This window comes from Athene noctua, chromosome 1, assembly GCF_965140245.1.
Source record: "Athene noctua chromosome 1, bAthNoc1.hap1.1, whole genome shotgun sequence".
NCBI lineage: Eukaryota > Metazoa > Chordata > Aves > Strigiformes > Strigidae > Athene > Athene noctua.
In genome coordinates, this window is record NC_134037.1 from 35,826,723 (window position 1) to 35,852,011 (window position 25,289).

Sequence of the window (25,289 nt, forward strand, 5' to 3'; positions counted from 1 at the left end):
ACACGTCTTGATGCTACCTGATAATTGATTATCCATGATCAGACTCGTTTATTTAGAATGGTATTCACTGAGATACTGCAGCACATATGATAACTTCCAGTGGTGTCACTGTTCTCAGGAATAATCGAAGTAATCAGACTTCTGAGCTCCACATCAGCATAACGTCATCATGCCAGTAGAGCAACAGCTCGTGATACTAACCTTTCAAAATAGCCACCTCCTAGTGACAGACTGTTGTCTGTCTTGAACTTTCCCCTGTTTCCTGGAAGACTCTTAAGTGAAGAGGTAAAATAAGCTTTCAAAAGAGCCTCTCCCTTCCTGTCATTTGGGAAGTGGAGACTCGTTTGGTTTCTCAGCTCATTCTTCTAGCTCACCTGAGCTCAGATTTTCCTCTTGGAAAATCATTGCTCCAGTGTCATCCCTCTGTCAAAGAGATCATCTGAAATTTAGAGCTCCAGTTCTAGGCACTGCTGGTAAATCACCTCATGCCATTTCCCTGCTAATGGCAGCTTTTGGTATGGTGCTGTAAGAAAATAATTGAATGAGGGTTATATGTCTTCAGACAAATAATGTACATGCTTGGTCAGAATTACAGAATCATGGAATCATTTAGGTTGGAAGAGACCTTGAAGATCAAATCCAACTGTAAACCTAACACTGCCAAGTCCACCACTAAACCATGTCCCTAAGCACCACACCTACACATCTTTTATATATGTACAGGGATGGTGACTTGACCTCTTCCTTGGGCAGCCTGTTCCAATGCTTGATAACTCTTTCAGTGAAGAAATTTTCCTGATAGCCATCTTAAACCTCCCCTGGTGCAACTTGAATTACTCACACTTTAGGAAGGAAGAACAATCAAGTAAGACAACAAAAAGCAAAATTTATGTGACTGACTAACCATGACTTTTTGATCAGCTGTCATTGTACCAAAGAACAAAAATAGCTGCTGAATTTTCAATGTTCAGAGAAAAAAGCCTTTAAAATTAATTTTCTAATGATGTGCCATATTTGGCCTGATGTACCACATCTCAAAGATATGCCAGAATATGCTTTCAGATACCCTCCTGAGGAAAATCAGGAAATAAGTGCAAAAAATTAGAACAATAGGAAAATAGAAGATAACACAAGTAACAATGTATTTTGTAGTTATTTCTTCCATTGATTTTTAACTAACAAATAAACAAGACAGTAAGATATAACCCAAGAGTATCTCTGCTGAAGTTAGTATGCACTGTAGACCGTAACAATTTTTTTGAGTAAATGAAGAACCTTAAGGTTATACATGCTTTTGAAATGGTCTTGTCCTCTAGATACTAGACACTGTAGGAACTTCTTTCTTGTATGGAAATACTTGACTTAATTTTAAATGAGCTAGTAAAGATATTGCTGGTTGGTCAATCATGGTTCATCATGATGACTGTGAGTACTTATGTTAGGAAGTTTTTTGCTATCTAGCTTGGATATTTGGCTTTTTTTATACAGAAACCAGGCATAGGTAGATGTCTATGGATTGGAAGCTCCATAAACTCTTCATTATATGTACTTACAGTCTGGCACATGTGAGCTTGTGTGTCCTTCTGTGGTGCAAATGCATACTACTGGTTCCTACAGGAGCTGATAATGGTTGAGCCATGATTTAAAATCACATCACATCATATCAGAAATTGTAATTTAACTTGAATATGGGTGGGATTTGGCCTAGAAGATATGTTAATTTGCTAATTTAACCACAACTGCATGCATTTTCTCATATGATTCTTTTTTTCAATAGGGTCAAGTTCATTATCAAAGATTTAAAGTGATGGAATATGGTAAGTGTTACTTAAGGGCATTTAGTAGTGACCAAAATTGGTAGTTGATTCTCCATTAATTTAGACTAGTTTCCCTTGGCTAGTATGAACCTCTTGAATACTCCAGAAATTCTAAATTCCAAATCTCTTGCTTCTCTGAGACTGACTCTGAGACTGTATCCTGGGAAAATAATCATCTTAGCAGCTGCCCTGTTCATTGTAGTTTCAGTGACCCATAACTGTAGTGTCTGTATGTCACACAATCTTTAAAATACTTATCTTAAGTCTATAAGATGCAGTTATTGTCCCTGTTTTTCCAGGATCATGCAGACAATGCGTTCATCCCAAAAATCTGTATAATGTCTGATCATGAAGCTTGCTGATTCTGAAAAGGTTGAATAAGCTCAACGTTTTATAGTTCAGTCTTATAAGCTTGTGTGCAGTCTGCCTATATGATGCTTATTGTTCTCCTTTCAGTGAAAAGTCTTAGTCTGGGATGTGCATACGGTTGGGTTAAAAATATATCTTATCTTATATTTAGGAAACTGTAGTGGTCTTTATCATATTACATGTTCTATGCTTATTACTTAAAAAAGGAGGAAGATACTATTTCTTGTATGAATTTAGTGCTTTCTGTAATTTTTTTTTTCAGTCTTACCAAAATTTGATGTTATGATAACAACACCATTGTACTACTCTTTGAGAGAAGAAGATGTAACTGGTGTTGTCACTGCAAAGTAAGTAAATCATTGATACCATTGTCACTCTCACTCTTACGAAAATTATTGTGGATCTTTAAGTGTCAAAGTGAAAACTTATATTAGAATGCTGAAAAAGTGCCTTCTAGTCCAAATTAGTTGGCTAGCATAAATTTCTAGTTACTGGATTTTGTTGTAACAATGATAGATACATCTTCAGACTTCTCGTTATGTTTTTTTTGGTCTGGTAAGGGTATTTCTAGACTTCAGCAAGGACGTTTTTTGCTACCTTATTCAGAAAATTTCTTGAGTCTTTTGCTCATAATGTATATTTTGAGGCATTTTTTTGTTCTCATGGCTCTTTTGTGGTGCTTTCTAACTTACCACGTCAAGGTCTTTAGGTAGAGTGACTATATTTTATTAGACCACTTGGCAAATTATGCAAACTTCTGTGCACATCCTTCTTGATTCAATTTTTCCACATTGTGGATTTGAAGTATAGACTTCTCCAGCCTATAAAAATATCTGTACCTGTAAATTGATGAAGAATTAAAAACTCTTGAGACATTCAGAAGATACTTCACTGTAAACTACTGTATAAATAATAATTTATTTTTCAGCTGAACAAATATCTAGAGAAAAAATTTAGTATGCATTAATCTCAAATAGAAATTAATTTTATTTTGGGAAGATGAGAGCCAGATAGATCTACCTGAAATATCCATTCAAGAAGACCTAAAATAAAAGATTTTCTGTGGGTTATTATTGCCATAAAATGCATATATTCTAAGCAAGAACTCAATTTCTAAGTGAAATGCAGAAATAATTGTTTAACAAGCTATTTAAATTAAATGTTTGAACTTCTGAGAAAAAGCTTCCTTTCCTAGAGGCATTGCAGCCTGGTACTATAAACCATCTAGGCTTCTGATAAGTGGCAATTTAGAAAAAATTTTCCTCCATTTCTTTCCCAATTCTGCTTTACTTTTGGACTCCTTTATATGCCAATGTGAATTTGGTTTCTGAAGTTGTTTTGATCTTCCACAGGGTACTTGACTCCTCCATTAAATATAGTCCTAAGGTATATGAGTGTACCTATCTGTTGCAATAAATCCAGACTTGGACACCAGTGAATTGTCTGAAATTGAATCCCAGCAGTGCCAAAGTTTTACTGTTATGTCATAATTATTTATAGGGAATGACTTCATTCTTGGTGACTGTTTTTATAGGTATAATGCCTCTGTGTACAAAGAATTTATATGTCCATTACACTTGTAGATGTCATAAAACCCTTTTCCTTTCTCATCTCTGGAGTATTATTAAATTAAGTACAGGGATGCTACCCAGTTGTGGTATCATTTCAAGGTTAATGGCAGCTTATTACTGTAATTAGGTCTGCTTGGAAAGACTGAGTTCAGGTGCAAGATAGTGTTGTCAGAGTTCTTCCAGTAACTGCACTATTTGATTATTCTTTCTTTCTGCTTTTCAGCTTTGATATTTCTTAAGTGGTTGCCAGTCAAATACATAATGATTTAAAGTACTTAAATTTATCACATCTCAATATATTACTACTGAGGGGCTAGAATGATTTTGGGTTTCCTCCCACCTTTCTCTGTCTGAATCTGATAATGTAATGGTTTCTCTTATGTATAACATGGAAATATTTATACAAAATATTTTATTACTGCTCGCTGACTGCAGGTTGCTAATGGCATTTTAAGAAGTGAGTATGTTAAAGTTTTCAGATTTGTTACAGTTTTCAGATTTGCCACAGCTGCAAATTGTTTGCTGTGTAATAATTCTATGATTTCTTTGAACTGTGATTACTAAAAATTTGAGTACAAATATCTCGAGATCTCTCATTCTGGGTTAGCAGCATTTGGGAAACAAAATGCTTATGCTTCCCTTGTCCCATTTTAACTCTACTGCATATTAGTTATGATGCTAGATTGCTGTTCTAGTCAGTAACTTGCTTCCAGTTCAGCTTAATATTGATAGTTAATTTTCCTATACTGTACAGCCCATAATAATAGTAATAGGTTTATTGAGCTTGGAAAGAGCAGCAGTATCTTCTCCGGGTTTTGAGCTTCTGACTTTAGTGTCGATAACACGTCTCGGTACTGGAAACTCCACGTTTCAAAGTACAACTGTGTTCTAGCCATGTTTGAGGTGAGGGAAGAATGTTTTAGTAGAATATTTTGCCTTGAGAACTCTTCAAGAGTCCAAGCCCTGAAGGTGATGCATTGTTTGACTGGTGTGTTTCAGGTACACGTATGGAAAGCCAGTAAAGGGAACTGTAACAGTCACTTGCCTTTCTGTGTCTTACTGGACAAACAAGAGAAATATAACAACAACAATGGAGGTGAGTCTTCTGTTAGCAGTTTGTAGCATTGTAGACTTTAAGCCTGTGTCTTTTTTTGTAGGTTAAATATGCCTGGGACGATTCTTGAGTGCCGAATTCAACTGGCATGGTCTATGGACTGACTTGCATGGATAGTGTTGTAACTCTCTTCAATTTCCAGAATAAAGTGTCTACATTTAGACTGCTTGTTGGGAACAACACTTGGCCACTGTGGTGCCTTAAACTGGGCCTGGAAGTTATTTTGGAGAGTTCTAGTTGGCCCAGGTAGAAAAACTTTCCAGGAGCCTCTGTACCAGCGTAGGTGATGGAGGACCTGTGCCCAGGAATGCTCCCTGGCCCTGTTTGTGCCCCTGCACACTCAACCCTGTGTTACAAGGCCAGAGGAGACCACTGCAATAGTCTAAGTGGAGCTCTAGCATGGTAAAGACCAAAGCGTTTTGCCTACTAATTGCCTAGTAATTGCACTGGAGTTACTGTACTAGTTGTAATCTGGAACATGAAATTTATAAAGGCATGCACTTCTGATCTGAAGACAGAAAAGTGATGGTAGATTCATGGCATCCTGTGGCAAAATCAGGTATTTTATGTTTGAGCTGTGAAACACATTTAAAACAGGTTCAATTTTTGCTACATGGTGTGTCTGTCATTTTTTGTTGGCTGACTTCAGTGCCTTCAGCAGCACTTAGCTTACAGAAACTCTGAGCTCAGGGATGTTGGGTAGGGTATACCCCCTCCTCAGGCAGGGACCTTTTAATTGTAATTTTTTGTAAAGCATAGGTACCACTGCTCTGGCAATGTAAAAGTGGATAATGCTAGATATCAAGAAAGAAAAAGTAAATTTCTCCATAAGGCATTGTTGACTCTAAAAAGTGATGAACTGCAACTGGATTTAATAAAAATGGTTACTGAAAGCAAAAAATAAAAATAGTGTTCATAATTTCCTGGTGTTGACACTCCAGAACTTGTATGTGGGGAGAGCTACAGGACTTAACCGGAAATAAGCTGTTGTAGGTAGAAAGATGTCCTTGGCTTTGCTGGCTCAACAGGTTGTTTTTTTTTTTTTTTCTACATTGCAGATAAATGGATCTGTGAATGTAACCTGTAACAAGCTTATGTTGCAAAACTTGAACACTGATCAGTCGTGGCACCAAGGTGACAGTGATTACACAGAGCCAATAGAAATTATTGCAGTGGTCACCGAGTCGCTCACAGGTATGTGGTTGTGTGATGTCTTCTGAGAGAAATCCAAAAAGTAGGTGGTGCTGGAAGAGCTTACTGCTATGTGGAAGAGCTTGGAGTGCTAGAAAAGCATCATGTTCTGATGCCAGTATGAATCATCTACATGCAGATATATTATCTGAAAAAAACCCATCTGAACTGTTGCTTGCCTAGATATTAAATGTTTTAACCACCTGTTAACTTGGTTGAATACAGTTCTGTGTTAAATGATTTATTAAATAACGAAGAAATATATTCACATGGGGGCTTAAAGTCAGTGACTGATCACTTTTGATGACTAGAGCAGGCATAAAGAATTGCTAGCATTAGCCTGAGTCTTGCAAACTTAAGTTTAATCATAAACTTACCTTAGTTGTTTGTTTGTAAACCACATCAGTAGAAAGAGTTCTCTGGTCCTGTGCTGTCCAGTGTCTACTCTCTTCCAGACTGGCTGTTTCGCAAACTGAGCCTTTTTGTGTGTTCATGTTCCACTGCACCTTGCATATTAGAAAAAAATAATTTGTACAAATTTCTGCCTGTCCCAGAAACTAGGTTTCATGACAGACTTTCTGTAGAAACCCTGGCAAGGTGAAGTTGGCTGATGTGGGATTCATAAGTTCCTTCCTTGTGTCATTCTGATACAGTCTGCATGGAGCAGAGCACTATGTGCTATGGCTTATTTAGCATTGTGGAAGACAGTACCAGTATGTGTACCACCTTTGTATTGATCCTTAGCTGGAAGGATGAAAAGTAACAGGAGTGGAAATGGTGAAAAATATGACAACTATTTAGTAATAATGGACAGTAAATTGTATTGCTGCTAAAGTAGTATGTATGTTAAAAGCATGTTGTCTAAACACATACAATTATTCAACAGGAATCTCCCAAAATTCAAGTACCATCATATTTCCAAAGCAAAGTGACTATTTTATTGAATTTATGGACTACTCTAGAGTTATAAAACCTTCTCTGAACTTCATAGCTACTGTAAGTTCTTTTATTTTACTATTGTCCATGTATAAACAAATGTGACTTCTGTATTTTTGCTTAGATGCCAAAGTTTGCCTCAGATTTTTAAGTATAATTTACAGATTTGTTTTCAAATTGCCTCTTTTTCATGACGCATACTGCCAAATACTGAACTTAGAGGCACTTGCTCTAGAAAAGGGTAAAGTGGCAGGGAATGCTGTAGTGTTGGCAGGATATATTTGAGCATAGTTTGTCAGCATTCTCATGGAAGAGAAATCTTTCCAGTTTCTAGCTGACTGTTTTCCATTAGTTGACTGTGCTTCAAAACAATAGGGTAGTTCTTGAGTCCCAACCCTCCTAATAATATTTGTATATGGAATTGTGTCTATATACACAGAAATATATACTTTATATAATGCATATATATAAGTAAGCAGCTGTTACAAAATTCAGTAAAATCACCAAGCCACATTGCTCTCAAGTGAAAGTGTCTTTTCTGCCTTCTGTCCTGTCTTTCTCATATCAGCTGCAGTCCTCTCATAGAAGTATTTCATGCTGTCTATAGTCTGCATTCAGTATTTCTACATTTAGCAGAGATTGCGTATTGCATCTCTGCATTTTTCTTGAAAAGGGGAATCGACTTTACTATTCTTGAGCCTTTACTCTATAGAAATCAGACCTAAATGACAGTAAAATATGCTAACACACTTTCAGAGTAGATTGCCGTAAGTCATAGCTCTGTGCTAGCCTGATCATTTGGGTCTTTGTTTTTTGTCCTTTTCATTTTCCTTACCAACAACCCAGTTAGACTCCAGCTCTGACCTGCTTCTTTTTCCTCTTCCAAAGATGAGCTGAGAGGTAGCTGAGGCATTTAGCAATGCTTGCAGCTGTCAGAGAAGAAGGTATCAGTTATGCTCCCAGAGGAGTGTGAAGGAACAACTGCTGTTATTACTAGTAAGTGGAGATCTGCATATGGTGTACAGAGAGAAGATAGGAAAATAATGGCAGAGGGGGAGAGATAATGGAGTGACAGATCTCTGCATTGAAAAAAGAAAAGTGAAGCATTACTTTGGTGCTTTTAAATGTAGAAATTGAATTTTTGGAGTGTGTAATGCAGAAGGAGAATGGTTGTACTATGGATGAGAATCTGCTTGAATGTGGGAATAAAGGTTGGTGTAAGTTGTAGTGCTAGTTGATGGATGCTGGAGTGAAGAAGTTGCAGAATTTTGGGCCTGGTTTAAGTCTTCAGCTCATTTGCTGAATCCATAAAGACGTCTGACTTGGCACCATCTTTGCTCATCTGACGCATTTTCCTGCACATGATGTAATGTTAGGTTGTGCTTTGTTGTGGTGATGAGATACAAGTGATAAAATTAAATATTCAGACTCTAAGTAGGATATGTGTAATTTGCCTGAGAGACAAACATTTTCAACAAGAACAGTAATTAAGAGAGCTGAAAGCCAGGTCATCTTTCAGTTCCATCTGCTTCGCTTTTGCTCTTTTTTCACTCCCTAGAGTTATGAATAATTCTGTTCTTGGCTGACTTGCCTACATGCAGTGCTCACAAGTGATTAAAGTTACTGATGTGTGAGAAAACTCAGGATGCCCTTGTTTTTTTTGATATGATGTGAGAGATATATAGTTACATGTTACGCGATGTGCATTTTAGCTTTACCCTTTGACAGGTGTTTTCTTTCTTTCTGTTTTTAGCTAAAGGTGACACGTTCTGATAGCAACCAGCTGACAGCTGCAGAGAGGCAGAATCTTGTCACAATCACTGCACAACAGTCAGACCTGCTTTTTCACCACTCTTCACTTTCTCACCTTGAGAATGAGGCAACAGAGGAGAGAAATCTGACAGTCCATGTCCTGAATTACACGGTCCCAGAAAATGGAATAATTGATATTGAGTTTCCAATCCAGTCTGATACAAAAACTCTGAGAGTTCAGGTATTGCTTTGTAATATGTTGCTTTGGAGCAGTGACGTACCAAATCGAGTGGGCTATGATCAATGATATGCTGTTCTTGTCATCCGCAACAGCTGTTATATCACCTACTGCTATTTTCCTTACCTCCTATTCATGTTAGTGCTGGAAAGAAAATGACAGATACTGTCTAAATGTGATCTAATAATTGTACCATATAGCAAGGGAAAAAACAAAACTGATACCCAAAATAAGCAGTGAAGTGGTCCTGTACTGCCATTAATACTACCATCCTCTTGTAAACAGTACCATATATGTGAACATCACACAGATTTTGCTGTTTTGTTAAGAGCTTTGTTTTGCATTGTCTTGCAGGCAGAGTTCCTCAGCAGTAGGACTGACATAGGTGTTTATGATGTGTTCAGCTCCCCTAGCCAGACTTATCTCCAGGTTAAAACAAAGAGCCAGGATATAAAGGTACAGTCTGAGACAAAACTTGCCAAGGTAAGAACTGTTCATGTTGCTCTTCATGTTTTCATACTCATCCATATGAATCATATGCTTTTTCTAGGCTGGGAAGCCTTTTGAGCTGAGCATTGCAAGCAACAAGCCAGTGAGAGAGTTCCACTATCTGGTAAGTTAATGGTTTTACATATGAGGACGATCCAAGATGACTTTTACCAACTTGAGAAATACTCCAGTGAGTGGAATGTGATTGAATGTTAGAGAGATTCGGCATTTTTTGTCATGCTTTGTGAAAGAGGTGGCCCCAAAACTTCCTTTTTTCTAGGATGGTCCTTTTTGAAAGAGAGCTCCATTTCACTACCTATCAGAAGTGCCCCTGGCACTGTAAGGACGTGTTGTCTGGGAGAAGTGCATCTTTGATTTGGGTGTTGGGTTGTCTCTGCTTGCAGATATGTGAGTCAAGGTGCAACTGTGAGAGCAATACTGTCTCTGACTGTGCAGAGCACCTGTGAGGGGAGACGGGGCAGGGATGTCCCAGGAGCAGCCTAAGCTGGGACTTGTCAGCAGGTCCTGTGGATGCAGGTGGAAGCAGGGGGCTTACGGAGCCTGTATGCAGGTTCAGGACTGTCAAGGCTGGGCCTGCAGGTGTAGGGTGAGGACAAGACCTGCCTGCTGAGGAAACAGATGGTCCAGTGAGCAGGGTGGCATTGTTAACAAGGGAACTTCGTAGAAAGCGTTTTTTAAAAAAAAGTCTTGCCTAATGGCTTCTTTAATGGCTCAGCTGCTGTACTGTTTCTTACAATATCTGGATTGAAGAGTTTATTACATATGCCATTATCAGTCTCCCATCCTGTCCTTAACATGTGCCTGTCTTGTGCACAGTCTACACCATAATGATCATGACAACTACAATTATTTTTCTTTCAGAGACTTTAATAGTAAACTGAATAAGGAAAACCTTAGGACAATATAAAATGTGGGCATTCATGTGTATTTTCTAAAATAGAAACACTTTCTAGCAGATTTAAAAAAAAAAGATCAGATCCATGCAATCAAAAGCAGGGAACTGCCCTTCATGGCTCTGTTTCATTAGTAAGTGATATGGTCCAATAGAAGCAATTTAGAGTGAAAAAGTTGATGCTGTGGGCCTGAGCTCTGGGTATTGTGAGATACCTTCAGACTAGCTCTAATCTGATCTGGTAAAATGAATGCCTGTTTTTACCTGGAACATGTTAGTGGGCCCCAGTTTACACTCTGCATGGTGCAAGCCAAAGTGTGGTAAGTAGGGGTGTTTGGGAGATTTGCTTTTAAGGTTGTATTCCTGATTCAAACTCAAATGCTATTATAAATGACCGACATGGCCCAGTGATATTACTGTTGTATTTTTATGTCCTCATAGCATATGTTGGGCTGTGCACTCATCATTGTAGTTTGTTACCTGTCCATAGTGATACAGGAATTAAAGCATGAAAAAAATAAATCTATTTCTAATGTTTAAATATTACATTACCCACCTGTTCCATACACAGCCTTATAGAATTAGTTGACCACTTAGTAATAAAAAAATAATCACAGCTATGTGTCTCTTCTTTTAACAGCTATTTGCAGAAGGAATTGCAGAGCTTATGACACATTGAGATACCAACATTTTTCCCTTTCAGGTGTTATCTAAGGAACAAATTATGGCTTTTGGCACAAAGGCTGCAAAAACATTCACTTTAACAGCAGAAAATTCCTGGGCTCCTTTGGCATGTATACTTGTATTCTATGTTGATGATCTTGGAGTGGTTGTAAATGATGCTCTCACTATCCCAGTTCAGCCTGTTCTGGATGACAAGGTAACTATATTGAACTTGAGTCTGAGATCATGGGTTTTTTTTCTGTTTGTTGCGTGGTAAACAGTATTTTAGATCATAGGATTGAAACTGTGAAAACTTTCTCATTGAGGATCTAATCTCGGATTTGTGTAAATCCTTGGAAAGACTTTTGATAATACTGGTGCAGTTAGGGCTAATAGAAAGAAATTTCTATTAGCTCTATTTGTTCCACATAGAGATGTACAGCATCTCCCTGTGTTTTTAATAGTTTGGTCAGTTACTGAGCCAAAGCTTGCTCTGGCCAGTATAGTGGAAAGGTACTTGTAAGCGCTCTAAGTGCGGAACTGCAAATGTTTATGATGACCTTGTTCTAGTCAGGCAGTGGTCACATTGTACATGGGCTGTCATCAGTGAATGTGACCAGTGTTGGTGTTTCATGTGACTGTGCATACTTTAACTCAAAAAAGGTTGAAGAGGACTGGGAAAACTACTATTGCATCAGTGAATTGATCTTTCTAGCTTAATTACCAGGATTAGATTTGCTCCTCTGTGCAAATAAAAGCCTCACTGTGACTTTTTACAAGTGAGACCACCCAAATGCTCTCAAGGGGTTGAGATTCTTCCTCCCCTATGGAAACTTTAATACTTATAATTAGACATCAGTAGGGACACTGTTTGTCTTACTCCTGCATGAAAAATTATTTAACTCTATGTGTGACTGGAGCTTAGATACTGAACTGAAATGTGGACAGCTAAATGTAGGTAACTTAAAGTTGAATTCCACCTCAAGACTTTGCAGTAGTGGTGTTTTGATGAGGAAAATGAATAAAATTGTTCATTTTAAACAGAAATTTTGCATTATCATCTGATGCACTGGAGATGGGATGCATTAGAAATACCTTGCAGCAGATGACCTTTCCTCTCTTCAGTACTCCAGGGAAGGCGAACTGATGCTGTATTAGCCTATTTATTTCCATATTCCTTACAAATGCTCCTATTACATATATCCCTTTTCTGTATTGATGTCGCAGCAGAACACTTAGTTGTAATCTTTGAGAGCTGAATTTTTTTCCCCAAATTATCTTTTCCCTAAATACGTTACGTGCTGTGTTGTGCATTAATAAACAGCAAATGCATTTCTTTTACTGCCCTCAGCTGTAGAAACTGGTATATCCTTGTGGTTCAAGAGATTGCTGCTTGTATACTAAGAGCTGGTTGAAATAACAACGGATCCTGATGCTGACTTCCCACCAGTTCAAGGACCTGATGAGCTAGGAGAGCAAGAGAGCAAAATGAATGCCATAGTATTTTCTCAAAGATCCTAGGAAAAGCAAATCCAGCGTCCTAATTATAGCCAATTAAGCTAAGAAAATGCTCCCTTGAAGTTGTCAGGGGCTGTAAATATCACTGTATAATTTAAACCAGTGCTGTTTTTTACTTTTTTCTAGATTAAAATCTCTTGGAGCAAAGATAAGGTCAAGCCATCTGAGAAAGTGTCCCTTAAAATCAGTACAACAGAACCAGGATCAGTAATTGGACTTGCAGTCGTTGATAAAACTACAAAGCTTCTAGGAGAAAGTAGCGATATAACGGAAGATTCTGTAAGTAAATGGGAAAAAATGTTTTCGTTATTGTGTGTATGAAGCATGTATGCTTAAGGAAATGTTACAGTTTATTTGCTGAATGATTAATGTTCTTTGGGCAGGATTTTTAGTCCTTAATTATGCAAATAGTTTTTACTTCTGAAAATAGTTTATTGACATGAGTGGAAAAAGACTGTAGGGCTTACAAGGTAATAGATCCACCATTTCTAATTCCAATTAATACTTTATTGTTCTTCCATTTGATAGTTAACACTTGGCAGTTTCTTCTTTCAGGAAAGACCAAAAAGTCATAAAAACTCCTTAATGATTTTTGCTTTGTGGTCTTTAAAATGAGTACTATAAAATAAAGAAAGAATTTTATTTTTTGAAGAGCAGAATAAATTAATAATCTTTTTTAATTTCCTTTAATTGCGGAAGTTCTAGTGCATCGACAGTTTGAAAGAGCTGACAATACACATTATTCTTAAAGTGCTCAAATGACGTAGCCTAAGTGCCATAGAATATCAGTGGGCTGTAGGTCCTATTTTAGGCTTACATAGTCTTGGTCCCTCTTCCATTAATCTTGAAACCATTGCAGCCTAACCCCCTTCATCCTGTCATGGATTCTTTTTTCTTTGACATGAGAGCTAAGCAAGCTGCTGTGTGAGGTACAGCTCAGCATCTACAACAGTGTAAGTTCTGAAAAATGTGTTTGCATTCACTCTTTGGATGATTTTGTTCTTCTTATCTTAGATCTTCCATGAGCTCAATTTATACAGCACAGTGCAGTATTTCCCCCTGGTCAGAGGTTCTTTTGGTGTCTTTCAGGTACTTTCTTTTTTAATTCTGAGCTGGGTTTTTTTACTGCTTAGTGATTTGCATATCACTGTCTAGAAGAATATGCCCTTTTAAAAGTTTGGGACTATAGACAATGTACTGTTTCCATGGCTTATATGGGTTTTGAATTATGAAAATGATCAATATGTAAACACTCTGAATGCAAAAAAAAAAAAGTTTATGCTTTCATAAATATGGATTGCTTTATGCTTGATATTGTCTTCCCTTTGAAATGTTTTCAGTCATTAGGGCAATATTCAGGTTCAGATGATCTCAGTTTTGTTGGTTCCTGTATATTACTTGCTTTAGTTCTATTATTAATTTATTATGATTACTTTATTTTCTTAAAAAGAAAGAAAAAGAAAATAGATAAGCACTGTTGATGTCCTGAATGTCCTGTATTGAGATATACTGTATAAATTTTATCCAGAAATGCAGCCTTTGGGTATCAACTGATGCAATTCTTGAGGAGGATAAGGAACATTTTCTTTGTAAGTAATAAAAATAAATGTAGCCAAATCTAATTTACTGAGTGGGGAAGGAGGTCCATGGGTTAAGGCTTCTTACTGTGCTTCATACAGGCTGCATCCAGCCTTGCAAACCATTACTGTTTCCAAGGTTCAAGACATACAAAATGCATATGACTGGTATTTTAAAAACTTCCTTTTTGCTGCTGTCCAGAGTGACACTACCCATTAAAGGCCTGAGGGTGAATGGAGTTTTTATTTGCAGTTCCAGCTGATATATGTTGCAGTGGTTTGTCATGTGTACCCATATTACACCAGTTCCATAAGCACTCCAGAGAGACCATATAAAAATTTGAGTGAAACGTTTTTTATTGTTAAAAAAAAAATGATGTCACAGGGTAGTGTTACTGTATGTAACAAGGCTATAAATTATACTCCAAACACTGTATTGATTTGACTTTTCTTAACTGTATTAATTTGATTTTTCTTAAACCTAGGTATTTGTAGGTAGGAAAATACTTTTTATTTTGTAGATGGTGGAATGATACCCATAGAGGATGGTTTTGGTGATGATATGCCGGTGTCTAAAAATGGACCTCCTGATTTCAGCAATCTGTATGTGAGGACACATTTTCCAGAGACTTGGCTTTGGATCGACACTAAAACTAGGTATAAGATTAGAAGCAAATGAAAACTGATTTACACTTGCCGTTGTTATTTTGTAGGATTCAGTAACATTCGGCACTGGTGCTGAAGTGCACTGCTTAAAAGTGTAGTTATTATTGATATCCTACTACCACCTAGAGGCCACAAGTGAGATTGGAGACCCACCAAATAATGAGGCGTTGTACAGCTGTACAAAATAGGACAATGTCTAACTGAAGGCCTTGTAGTTTCAACAGAAACTAGATAAAAATCCTGGAGACAAAAGAAACTCTCTTTATTTTACAGATGAGGAGATAATAGGGAGACCCAGTCTTTTTCTCTACAGTACATGGGAAGATGGTGATTAGGCCAGAAAAGGAAATCTCTTGCTGTCTGCACCTAATTCAATGAACAGTTCGAACTGTCAAACGATGGTGAAATCCAACCTGTGTTGTGAAGCACAAGTCTTGTATTCTTTCATAGCTGAGAAGTTTGGGAAGCAAGTGTTACATGGGATTGTTTTAAAGGTTCTGTAAAAGTTGACTATGTGTAATGTGATTCAATGTAATTACCTCCAATTCATGTAACTTAAAATATTTTTTTAATAATTTTGATCCCATCACAATATTTCTATATGATTAGGAAAAGAAAAACAGATAATCAGCAGCTTTTCCTGCCAAAAGTTTGGACATGATTTTTGATGCATTTTAAACATTCATGTCTACTTAGTGATGTCTGTAAATGGGTGCTTTTGAAAGTCTCCTCTCCTCTTCTGCCATCAGGTCTGACACAAACACCACAATGGAAGTCATTGTACCTGATACCATCACATCCTGGGTAGCCAGTGCTTTTGTGATGTCTGAAAACAGTGGGCTTGGGGTGACGACTGCTCCAGTGGAGGTACCATGGCACTAGACAGTTCTTTAAACACTGGTAACGCTGTAGTTTATTACTGGAAGCTGTATTTTAGTTCTAACAGCAGCCATATCCTTATAATAATGAAGCAATTGAGAGGCCATATGTATTCAAACTGTAAAGAAAACTCCATCACTGAAGACATACATGATCTGCCTCCCCTTCCTGCTCATATAAATATGTATCTCAGACATTACACAGATACTCGGGTGCCTATTTCTGTTGGAACAGTTGTTTTGTTAGAGCACTTTCAGGATAGCCCCACTTCAGAATCTTCATATGTCGAAAGGGGGAATGAATGCCTGAGAACAGTGTGTTTCCATGTGTACTTGGCTTTGCCAGGAGGGCTTTCCACGAGTTGACAGTGCATGCAGGGAGCTTTGCACAGACTAGCTAGAAAGAGGTGGCCGGGGTGGGAGAGGCACATTGTCTGCTGGAAAGTTCATTCCACTGTACTGCTTTGCTAACACTTATCTCAGGAGGGAGGATGGGAGAATCTGGTCTTGCTTTCATTTATCTGTCAAAACCTGTCTTGGACTAAACATAGGTGCGGTTTTTTGAGTGACTTAGATTGAGGAGTAGAGTGGACACTGAGAGCCAGCAGTGGGATGAGATGCTGCTTGCTGCCAAGTTCCTGTCTCCTGAGACTCTTTTTGTGCTTCTAAGTGTTTGAGAAGTTCAGCAATTTAAGCTAAATTCAGCACTCTCTAACCTGAGATTCCCAATGTACAAGTGCAGTTGTCCTCAGCTCACTCTGTATTCATGGAAGCATCTTAGAGTTATTTAGCCTGTGTAAAATAGGAATTACTTTTTGAAGTCTTATTTAGCTAGTATTTTATGTACGTTGAACAATCCTCTGAAGGTAGTTATCTCCTTCTGTTCATTATGTAAAGATCCTAGAGAAACTATGTTCCTAGCTGAGACAACTCCACTTAAGTGCCTAAGGTTAGAAAGGTTGAAACTGTGCAGTACTGGGTCATAGATTTCCAACTTGATGCCAGGACTAGTGCAAACATAGCTTGGAGACAGCCAGTTTACCCATTTAAGTTCTCATGCTTTCAAATTCTTGGGGAGGGGTAACTTTTGAGATCCAAATTGAGATCTGGGTCCAGATTTCATAGTTGGCTGCTACTCCAGACACAGAACATGTGCTTTGAACATCCTGATCATAACTCTGCCACAAAATTTGGAGCTCGATCTGGACTTTGCAGCTAAGGCTCCTTTGAGACTGCAATCACGATTTTTGTTTCTTTCACTTGGCTTGACAGTGATGGGACAGAAAGAGGAATAGTTTTCTGATTCAAACGGTATGAAAATATATACTTGGCCTCTTATCCTCAAATTTGAGAAGGCTGCAAGTAGAACAGATGTTGAGATTATTATTTAACTATAATCACCCACATGCACTGTTCAGGGATGTTTAGATTGCACTTAGAGTTCCATATGGCTGAAACATGTTAATCAGTACCATACAGAGAGGCAAATAAAAGAAATGCATGAGAACTGTAATGGGAAAATAAATAAGTCACATCTGCTTGCTTAATGTCATTTACTGCTTTGCATTTTGTTTTTTATCTGATTTCTACTACAGAGTGTTGATAATATTACTCTGTCGTAGTTTATTGTAATATACCAGAATATTCCTGACTGTAAAACTTCAGTATTGAAAGAGTTTTAGAGAAAAGCAAAACAAAAAAGACAAAGAAAATAGGTACACAGGGAAAACTTTGACTAAGGACTAACCAAAAATTCTCCATCAGAACTTCTCTAATGTCTAATATCTAAAGAAGTGTTTGTCACCAAAAGCTTTAGCAAGCAACTTTTCAAAGTTTTAAAAGAAAATGTTCTAAAATTTGCTAGCTAGAAAGAAAGCTGTGGGGTTTTTGGATCTGAAACTCAAAACACGTGCAACAATTTTTAAAATGAAAACCAAATTAAAACCATTTTTAGTTGACATTTCAATAGTAAAGGATATCATGCTTCAGCCATTCTTATTGTACAAATGTTCATAAACAGTGAAATTTTGATCCCATTGAGCTTGATGAGAGCTTACCACTGACTTCTTAGATCCAAAAACCTCTGTTCACAGATAAAAGTAACTGCTTGCTGGTATATTTCTGCAGTTTTTCTTTTAATTTATGAAGATACATATTTTTAGAAATGTAACAAATTTATGCCAAGATTAATCTTCCAGAATAACACATCATTCTAAGGTGCTGGTGAATTACGCAGTTTGAGAGAGTTAGTTATTTTATATTCCAACATGTGTTTCTGTATTGTCATGCAAATAGGGCAATGGACAGATTCTTAATCATCCATTACTTGTGCACTCAAAACAGTTCAGTTACCTTAATGAGATTTCAGGAGGATCACGGCTTCAAAATTTGCCAGATGATAGACTTAGTCCCAGTTCAGGTGCCTCGTTGGAACTTGCCCTGTCAAAGCTGTCAGTAACTCTCATCTGAATGGTGCCACTGAGTTCTCATAAAGGTGGTTATGACCAGGAACATCTTTGGCTTCTGCTTCAGCTGTGCAGTAATACATTTTGTTAACTGCAGAGTACAAGTAAATGTACGCTGTCATTTGAATTTAAAAGGGATCAGCAGACAAGTTGTATAGTCATTTTCTTGCTAGTATCTGATTGTAGGAGTTCACTGCTGATTTTGTTTTGCAGCTAGAAGCTTTTCAACCTTTCTTCATTTTCCTGAACCTTCCATACTCCATTATCAGAGGAGAGCAGTTCATTTTGGAAGTGAACATCTTTAATTATTTGAAAGAAGAAGCTGAGGTAAAATAAGTCTTTTTGTACTTAAATGTTACTAGACATTGCAGGGTTTTCATTACCAGTGGAGACCACATCTTTCTCTTGTGAAAACTTCAATATTTTCTTCAGTGAGTGGACCATAAAGCTATTTCTCTATACACAAAAAAAAAGGTGACAGCTTATGAAAGCAGTTTTTCAAAATTAACACGTTGTATTGCAAATGTTACTGTATTTACAGGTTACTGTGATCCTGGATATGAATGATGCTTTTGAAATTATTCTAACATCCAATGAAATAAATGCTACAGAAGATCAACAGTCTATATCTGTACCAAGTGAGGATGGGAGAACTGTTCAATTCCCAATCAAACCGAAACAGCTGGGAGAGATTCCTATCAAAGTGACAGCAGTGTCATCTGCTGCTTCTGATGCCATCGTTCAGAAAGTTTTAGTAAAGGTAAACAGTCTGCAGCTTGGCTTGTTTCTGAAATAAATGGTTCCCTAAAATAGGCAACAGTGCCGCAATAAAGCAAACCAATTTACTTGTCTGCCATTTGCTCTGTAAGGTTGGTTTCAGGTCAGGTTTTTGGTTTTAAGTAGAAAACAATTCTTTTAAAATAATTTCTCCTTTAAAATTCTTTAGATCCCCTTCCAGGAATGAACACATAAATCTGTTCTACAACAAATAGTGAGTCAAATGCTTCTGAAAGAGAGGTGAAACCTGTGTGTATCAGTGAAGCCTGATGCTACAGCTATCTTAATAATCTGTGGAGAGTGGAACAAATAACTGTGTTATGGATAAGTATCATCAATTTTGCCATACACCTGGCTTTAATTCAAAGCCTATTTTATTTGAACATCTCTGTATTCTGCTAGTGGTGGAAATTTAGCCCCCAGACTTTCTGATAAGCCAGAAATTGATGAGACTTGCCTTACTTTGGACATCTAAGTCTGATTCATTCAGGCTTCATTTCAGTAGAAGGTGGTAGACATTTGTACATCTCATCCTAAAATAAATGCCTAAGATCATAGAACCAAAGAATGCTTGGGATTGAAAGGGAGTGAGTGGTCCAGCCTTCCTGCTCAGGGCAGGATCAACTACAGCAGGATGTTCAGAACCATGTACGGTCAGGTTTTTAATATCCCCAAGGACAGGGACTTCACAGTCTTTCTGGGCATCTTATTCCACTGTTTGAACACCCTTACACGTTTGGGTTTTTTGGGTTTTTTTATGTTTAAAAGGAAATCCCTTTATTTAAATTTGTGTGTGTTCCCTTCTATTGTGCTCTTGGGTGCCACTGAGAAGAGCCTATTTCCATCTTTATACTTTCCCTTCAGGTATTTGTACACATTGATGAGCTCCCCCTGAGCCTTCTCTTCTCCAGGCTGAACAGGGCCAGCTCTCTCAGCTTCTCCTTAGACCACGTAAAACCACTGTCCTGCAGGGTTGTAAGCTGTTTTCAGGTGGAGCCACATATTGCCCTTTCTGTTGAAGTTCAGCTGTTGTGCAGAAGAGACTAAAAGCCTGTTAAAACTAAGGTGTAGACTGAGAAAAGAAACCCATTTATTTTCTTTGCTTCAAGGACAATTTTTCTCAAGGGATTTTGCATGCATGAGGAAATGAAACCTTTATGGTCATGTACCTAAATTCTGTTTAAGTCCTTCTATGACAGGCTGTAGAATTGCAGACAGCAGGTACCACCTTCAGCCTTGACATGTTCTTGGCTGATTCACTGGCATCAGAGATGCTCTCACTGACTTTGTGGGTGTATTTTTGTAATTGACATGTGGTTTTGAGAAGCAGATATTGGAGGTAGGTCCTTACAAGAAAAACATTTCTGTGTCAGTTTGGACAGGCCCATGTTCTTGAGCAAGCAACACAAAATGCCTGACAGTGTTTTAGATCCCTCTGTGCAGTAAGCACACAACTCCTGTCCTAAAAGCAACAAAGTGTCGGAGATTACTGTAATCCTGTCTTTATTTTATAGGCTGAAGGACTGGAACAGACATATTCTCAGACAGTCCTTTTGGATTTGACTGGGAATAAACCACAAGCAGTATCAAAAACTTTGGATTTCACTTTTCCTTCTGATGTTGTAAGTGGCAGTGAGAGAGTGCAGGTCACTGCTGTTGGTAAGGATTATCTTGGTTTGTTTCCATCTTTATTTTTTACTGGTGAGCTATATTTTTTTTAAAATATTTTTTTGCTTGCTGGGCTTTTGTTGAACCCAGTATCTAAGATATACGTGTTCATAATCCAGCTGCTGGCATCTTCTGCACTGCAGGCATAGGTGGTTTTTAAAGAACAGAGCAGTTGCCAGTAGAAGTAATAAACTCTGCCCAGTAGAGCAGGGAGGCTGGTGTGTAATAACCTGTACAGGATTTGCCAGAGCTTCTCTCAGAGCCCCTGCTGAAGGATACTTACAAGATTTTGCCCAGTATGGCTGTTGCTTTATAGGTTTTTAGGGAATTGCGTTAATTTTTATTTAATTGCTGCATTAGTAGGTTGAATCATTAATTCTAAATATTTTACCATCGTGCATTAGCCTAAGTATAGGAAGACTTTATGGATAGAACATGTTATTCCCTTAAGTTATTTAATTAACAATATTATAGTGCTGACTATCTATTTTCAGAGTTAGAGAGGGAATCAGATTTTAATAAGGAAGATCTTGCAAAGTTTGCTAGTATCGTTTTATTTCTGCTTGTCTGCAGAATAAAACCTAAAACCTGACTGTCGTTTCTTGTGACACCTAAGCTTTGATAACTGTGGGTGAGAGAAGAAATACAGGAAGTTTCAAATATGTACCATTACTGAAACATTTTCTTGCATTAAATATCTCTTGTATCTTTTGTTTGTTTGTTTTTCAATAGCGTCTGTTTGAAATTACTCTGTAGTTGAAAAGGTCTGTGGGGAGATGGGTCAGTGGGCACAAAGTTGATCAGAAGATGAAGTACCTTTTCTGCCTGGTTAGTGGTGTTTGGTACAAATGTTACTAAGGTGTCACATTTTCTCCCAGTTTAGATAATACCCACCTTTATCTGTGAGGTATGCATTTATTTGCAATAAGCCTTTATTTATTTTCATTAAATTTAATCTTTCAGGTGATTTACTTGGGCCTTCTATCAACGGTTTGTCGTCATTGATTAAGATGCCTTACGGCTGCGGTGAACAGAATATGATCAATTTTGCTCCAAACGTTTATGTTTTGCAATACCTGACTAAAACCAGGCAACTGAGAGAGGATATTAAATCAAAAGCTGTATCATTTATGAGAAAAGGTCTGTATGATTAAAAAAAAGATTTTTAAGAACTCTTACTAATAAAAAGAGGTCTGTGACTCTGCATTTGGTATTTGAAATACTGCTCTGTTGGTGTCATGAGACCTGTCTTCTCTTTCTTTTCCTCTTCTGGGCTGACAGAATTAGAGAGCAAATGATTTTATTTACAAGGACAAGTTTGCTCAGAAAAAAAATGTTGGTTTTATATAGTTACTTTTTTTTTTCAGATGAAAAATGAATTTCAGAAGGTAAGTCATATGGATTTCCTAAGTGGTTGTTATTTCTCCCTTGATAAAACCATGTGTGAGCAAACATTTCTGATGTCTGCATGAGGCACAGAGGATGAAGATTAGCCAGTGGGCAGAGTGAACCATATGCATCCCATATGGGTATGTGTCTTCAGTGACACCATCCCCATCCTGCCATGTCCTTGTAGAGCTCTAGGAGTGCCATTTGCTCTCGTGGCTGGCTTTCACCCGCCCAAGTTTTAGGCTTGATCAGAAGTGAACTTTGTGCTGGAAATCAAAATCTGGAAAATTTTAGTTGGAAAATGTTGTATATTTTAATCAAGAAATACTCCAGGGCATCACAAAGTGTGGAGAACATAGTTGCACTACGCTTCTCTGTGCCTTTTGGATCAGACAGTGTCTAACTGCGACATGCCACGCTCACCACATGTCAGTCTGCGTGCTGAGAGCCTGGTTCACAGAGAGGAATGAGACCATCCTCATGTGAGCTATAACTGTGCTAAGGCACCATGATGACATTTTCAAATTTTTGTATACTCTCTGTAAGTCTTTGATTACTTTTTTTTGGTGTTTGATTTTTTATTTTTTTTTTCTAAATTGTTGACATTTCCTTTGGAAAAGACACAGCTCAAAATAAATTTTCCTTTCATCAAGATCCCAATTTTCTGTCAAAAGCAGTTAAATGTTTTTTTTAAACCCTTCCTTACTACGTGACTGAGTTGAAAAGTAAGGTGGGAGGAAGATATGTGTTGTGTAAAAAGCTACTCTGAAGTTTGAAGCAATCTGTCACTCTTTGAAGCTTGAATTTTGGTACCGTAATTTTCTGAAGTTTTACAGTAACAGATTTATTAAAATTATTTCAAAGCAATTGAAAATTATAGGATTAAATGTCGCTTTTATACAAAGCATTGTGATATTTGTTCTTGGGGCTTTGAGTTTAGATACATGTTTTTAACACTAGTAGCCAAAACAGTAAGTATGCTGAAATATTTGTAACCTTAAGATAGAAAAGAACCATAATCTAAAAAATGTTCTTGTTTTTTGCTTTATTTTAACAATTAATCAGTTAACAAAAAAATCAGTTGTTTTGCTGATTTTTTTTTAAAAATGTAGTCTTAAAGTTGAAATGTTTGAGATGTAACTTTTATAAGCTTAGTTTTTGAAAGGGTTATAATGAAGATTAAAACAGACTTTATTTCACATGTCAAAATTCACTAAATATTTGAAAGATTGACCTCATAATCTGAGGTAAATGTAGTTAATTTAAGGCTAAATGCTTGTGAGAAGAAGAGATCATATAGCTAGCAGAGACTGCTATATGATCTTTCTTTTAGCAGTTTTTATTTACCTAGAATAAAGGCAAAGCAAAAGAAAAGTTGCCTTTAAAAAAAAATTCCTTCAGTTGTGGGAATGACAGATCCCATCTTGAAATCACTTCTTCAGAAATAAAATAAAACCCTGGTTGGTTGGAAAACTTTGGTGCTAGACCCAAAGCAAGCAACAAGTTTGAGCAATATTTCCAAGTTGTTTGAAATGTGAGACCCTTTTCGTCTTTCACGTACTTCTGAAGTCCTTTCCATCCTGATGCACTCCTCTTTCAGCCTTGCTCAGTGAGCCTCCGACATCTCTTGGCTTCCAGCCAGTCTTCTAGGAGTACTAGTGTACATCTTCATAATAGGATCCTTCTTTCCTTGCCTTTCCATTTGTGTGTGTTGGCATTTGAAGTATCATTTTTCATGTCTGATTGAGTGTCCGTTGGAATGAACGTGGTGGATCACAGCCCCCAGGTCTCCTGTTCCAGCATTTCTGCCGGCTTCCCTGTGTTAGATACGCTTGTGTTTGGAGAATTTTGCGTGACTGCAACGGGGTTGGCATTGAGAAGAAAGCACGCAGACTGTAGGAAATAGCTGAGCGATCGGTCTGTCCTCCCTCTGGTTCTGCTCATCCTTCTGATCCCTCCCAATCTTAACAAATTCTGGGTTAAATTTATCCCTGTGTAAGGGCTGCTCAGCAGTCTTTGTTAAGCAGGCTGCTGGTCTTAGTTTAGCACTTTTAAACTACCAGTGGGGTGGTCATTATAATACCTGTTGCTGTATATTGCCTATTCTGCAAAGGAGCAGACCACCTCAGTTTTCAGGCCTTGCAGTGAGACACTTTTGAAGAGGAAGCAATCTATTTGTACCTATACATATATTTGTGTTTCTCATAGCACATCATTTTGAGGCTTAAACTTTGTCAGTGACTTTTGTTTTCCTTGGTGAGAAATGCTACTCGTTCCTTCTTGTTTCCTCCCTCTCAAGAGTGCTTGACTCCTCAAGATCATTAACTGATATGACAGATTTTTCTGTATGGGAAAGATTTACCAGTTTTAATAATTCAATTAACCACTGTCATGTTAAATACATTATAAAAACTGTATATTTAATTTAAAATTGTAATTTCAAATTCAAAAGAGAGAAAAACTAAACCTAATGCTACTGGGATAAGTGGGAAGGTGCACTGGTATACTGTGGCTGCTCAGAGTCACATCTTTATATCTGTATCTCTTGCATTATAGAGAGATCCTGACTAGTATTTCATCTTACATTGTAACTTAGCTTGAGGGACCAGGCCATTTGTTCCTCAGTAATTAAGGCTGTGGTTCACCCACTGTGTGTCTATATTCAGGATAGTATGTAAGCAGGTGATTAATCCTTTATCAGTGAAAACAAGGAACATTTTGCAAGGGAATGGTTGTAATTGGATGGACCTCATGGAATATATTTGTAAATTCAATCATGTAGGATTTAGTGATCGTTGCCCAAGAGTTTTTCTTCTGCCTAGATGATTCAGTATTGTGTCTGCATCTGTCTTTTGTTAGACTATTGAATCTACTTTCTTAATTATAATAGCCAAAATAGTAAAGTCAAGGAAAAAGACAAGGTGGGAGGAAAGAAGAAAAGATGTCTTGTGGAATGCTATAAATGTGATTATTGTTCTGGATACACAAATGGCAATCAAAATGTAAGGGGAGGAAGGTTTTAGATATCGGAACCTACAGTGAGTAGCATATCAAGCATATCATAGAAAGCTCTTCATTTCTAACATTAATGAACATCGGTTCTGCACTAAAGTCAGCTATTGAGTAAGGATCCTGCTGTTGGTTGTGAGCAGCTAGTGAGCCCTTGGGGCCCTTTTATTATAGATGTTCAGCAGTCAGGAGAAAGCTGCACTTGTTCTGGATACTGGAAAAATCTTCAGATGCATTTTAAATGGATCCTTCTCAGGATTTCAGGATCTTCGTGTCTTTTGAAAGTTTT

The 25,289-nt window shown here is 37.5% G+C and overlaps 1 protein-coding gene across 4 annotated transcripts in view; it reads left to right on the forward strand.

Moving 5' to 3' along the window:
- Positions 1–25,289, forward strand: part of CD109 (CD109 molecule) — an 83,788-nt gene that overhangs the window by 27,107 nt on the left and 31,392 nt on the right. For 2 of the 4 annotated variants that reach the window (XM_074895912.1, XM_074895913.1), the window contains 18 exons: positions 1,778–1,817; positions 2,449–2,533; positions 4,757–4,853; positions 5,930–6,065; positions 6,949–7,058; positions 8,752–8,991; positions 9,343–9,444; positions 9,539–9,601; positions 11,094–11,270; positions 12,698–12,850; positions 13,586–13,660; positions 14,100–14,160; positions 14,670–14,805; positions 15,564–15,681; positions 18,371–18,484; positions 18,699–18,917; positions 20,449–20,593; positions 21,566–21,742. In XM_074895912.1, the coding sequence (XP_074752013.1) occupies positions 1,778–1,817; positions 2,449–2,533; positions 4,757–4,853; positions 5,930–6,065; positions 6,949–7,058; positions 8,752–8,991; positions 9,343–9,444; positions 9,539–9,601; positions 11,094–11,270; positions 12,698–12,850; positions 13,586–13,660; positions 14,100–14,160; positions 14,670–14,805; positions 15,564–15,681; positions 18,371–18,484; positions 18,699–18,917; positions 20,449–20,593; positions 21,566–21,742 (2,248 nt within the window). Of the gene's footprint in view, positions 1–1,777; positions 1,818–2,448; positions 2,534–4,756; positions 4,854–5,173; positions 5,274–5,929; positions 6,066–6,948; positions 7,059–8,751; positions 8,992–9,342; positions 9,445–9,538; positions 9,602–11,093; positions 11,271–12,697; positions 12,851–13,585; positions 13,661–14,099; positions 14,161–14,669; positions 14,806–15,563; positions 15,682–18,370; positions 18,485–18,698; positions 18,918–20,448; positions 20,594–21,565; positions 21,743–25,289 lie in introns of those variants that run through there. The other 2 variants (XM_074895915.1, XM_074895914.1) reach the window with 2 other exon arrangements.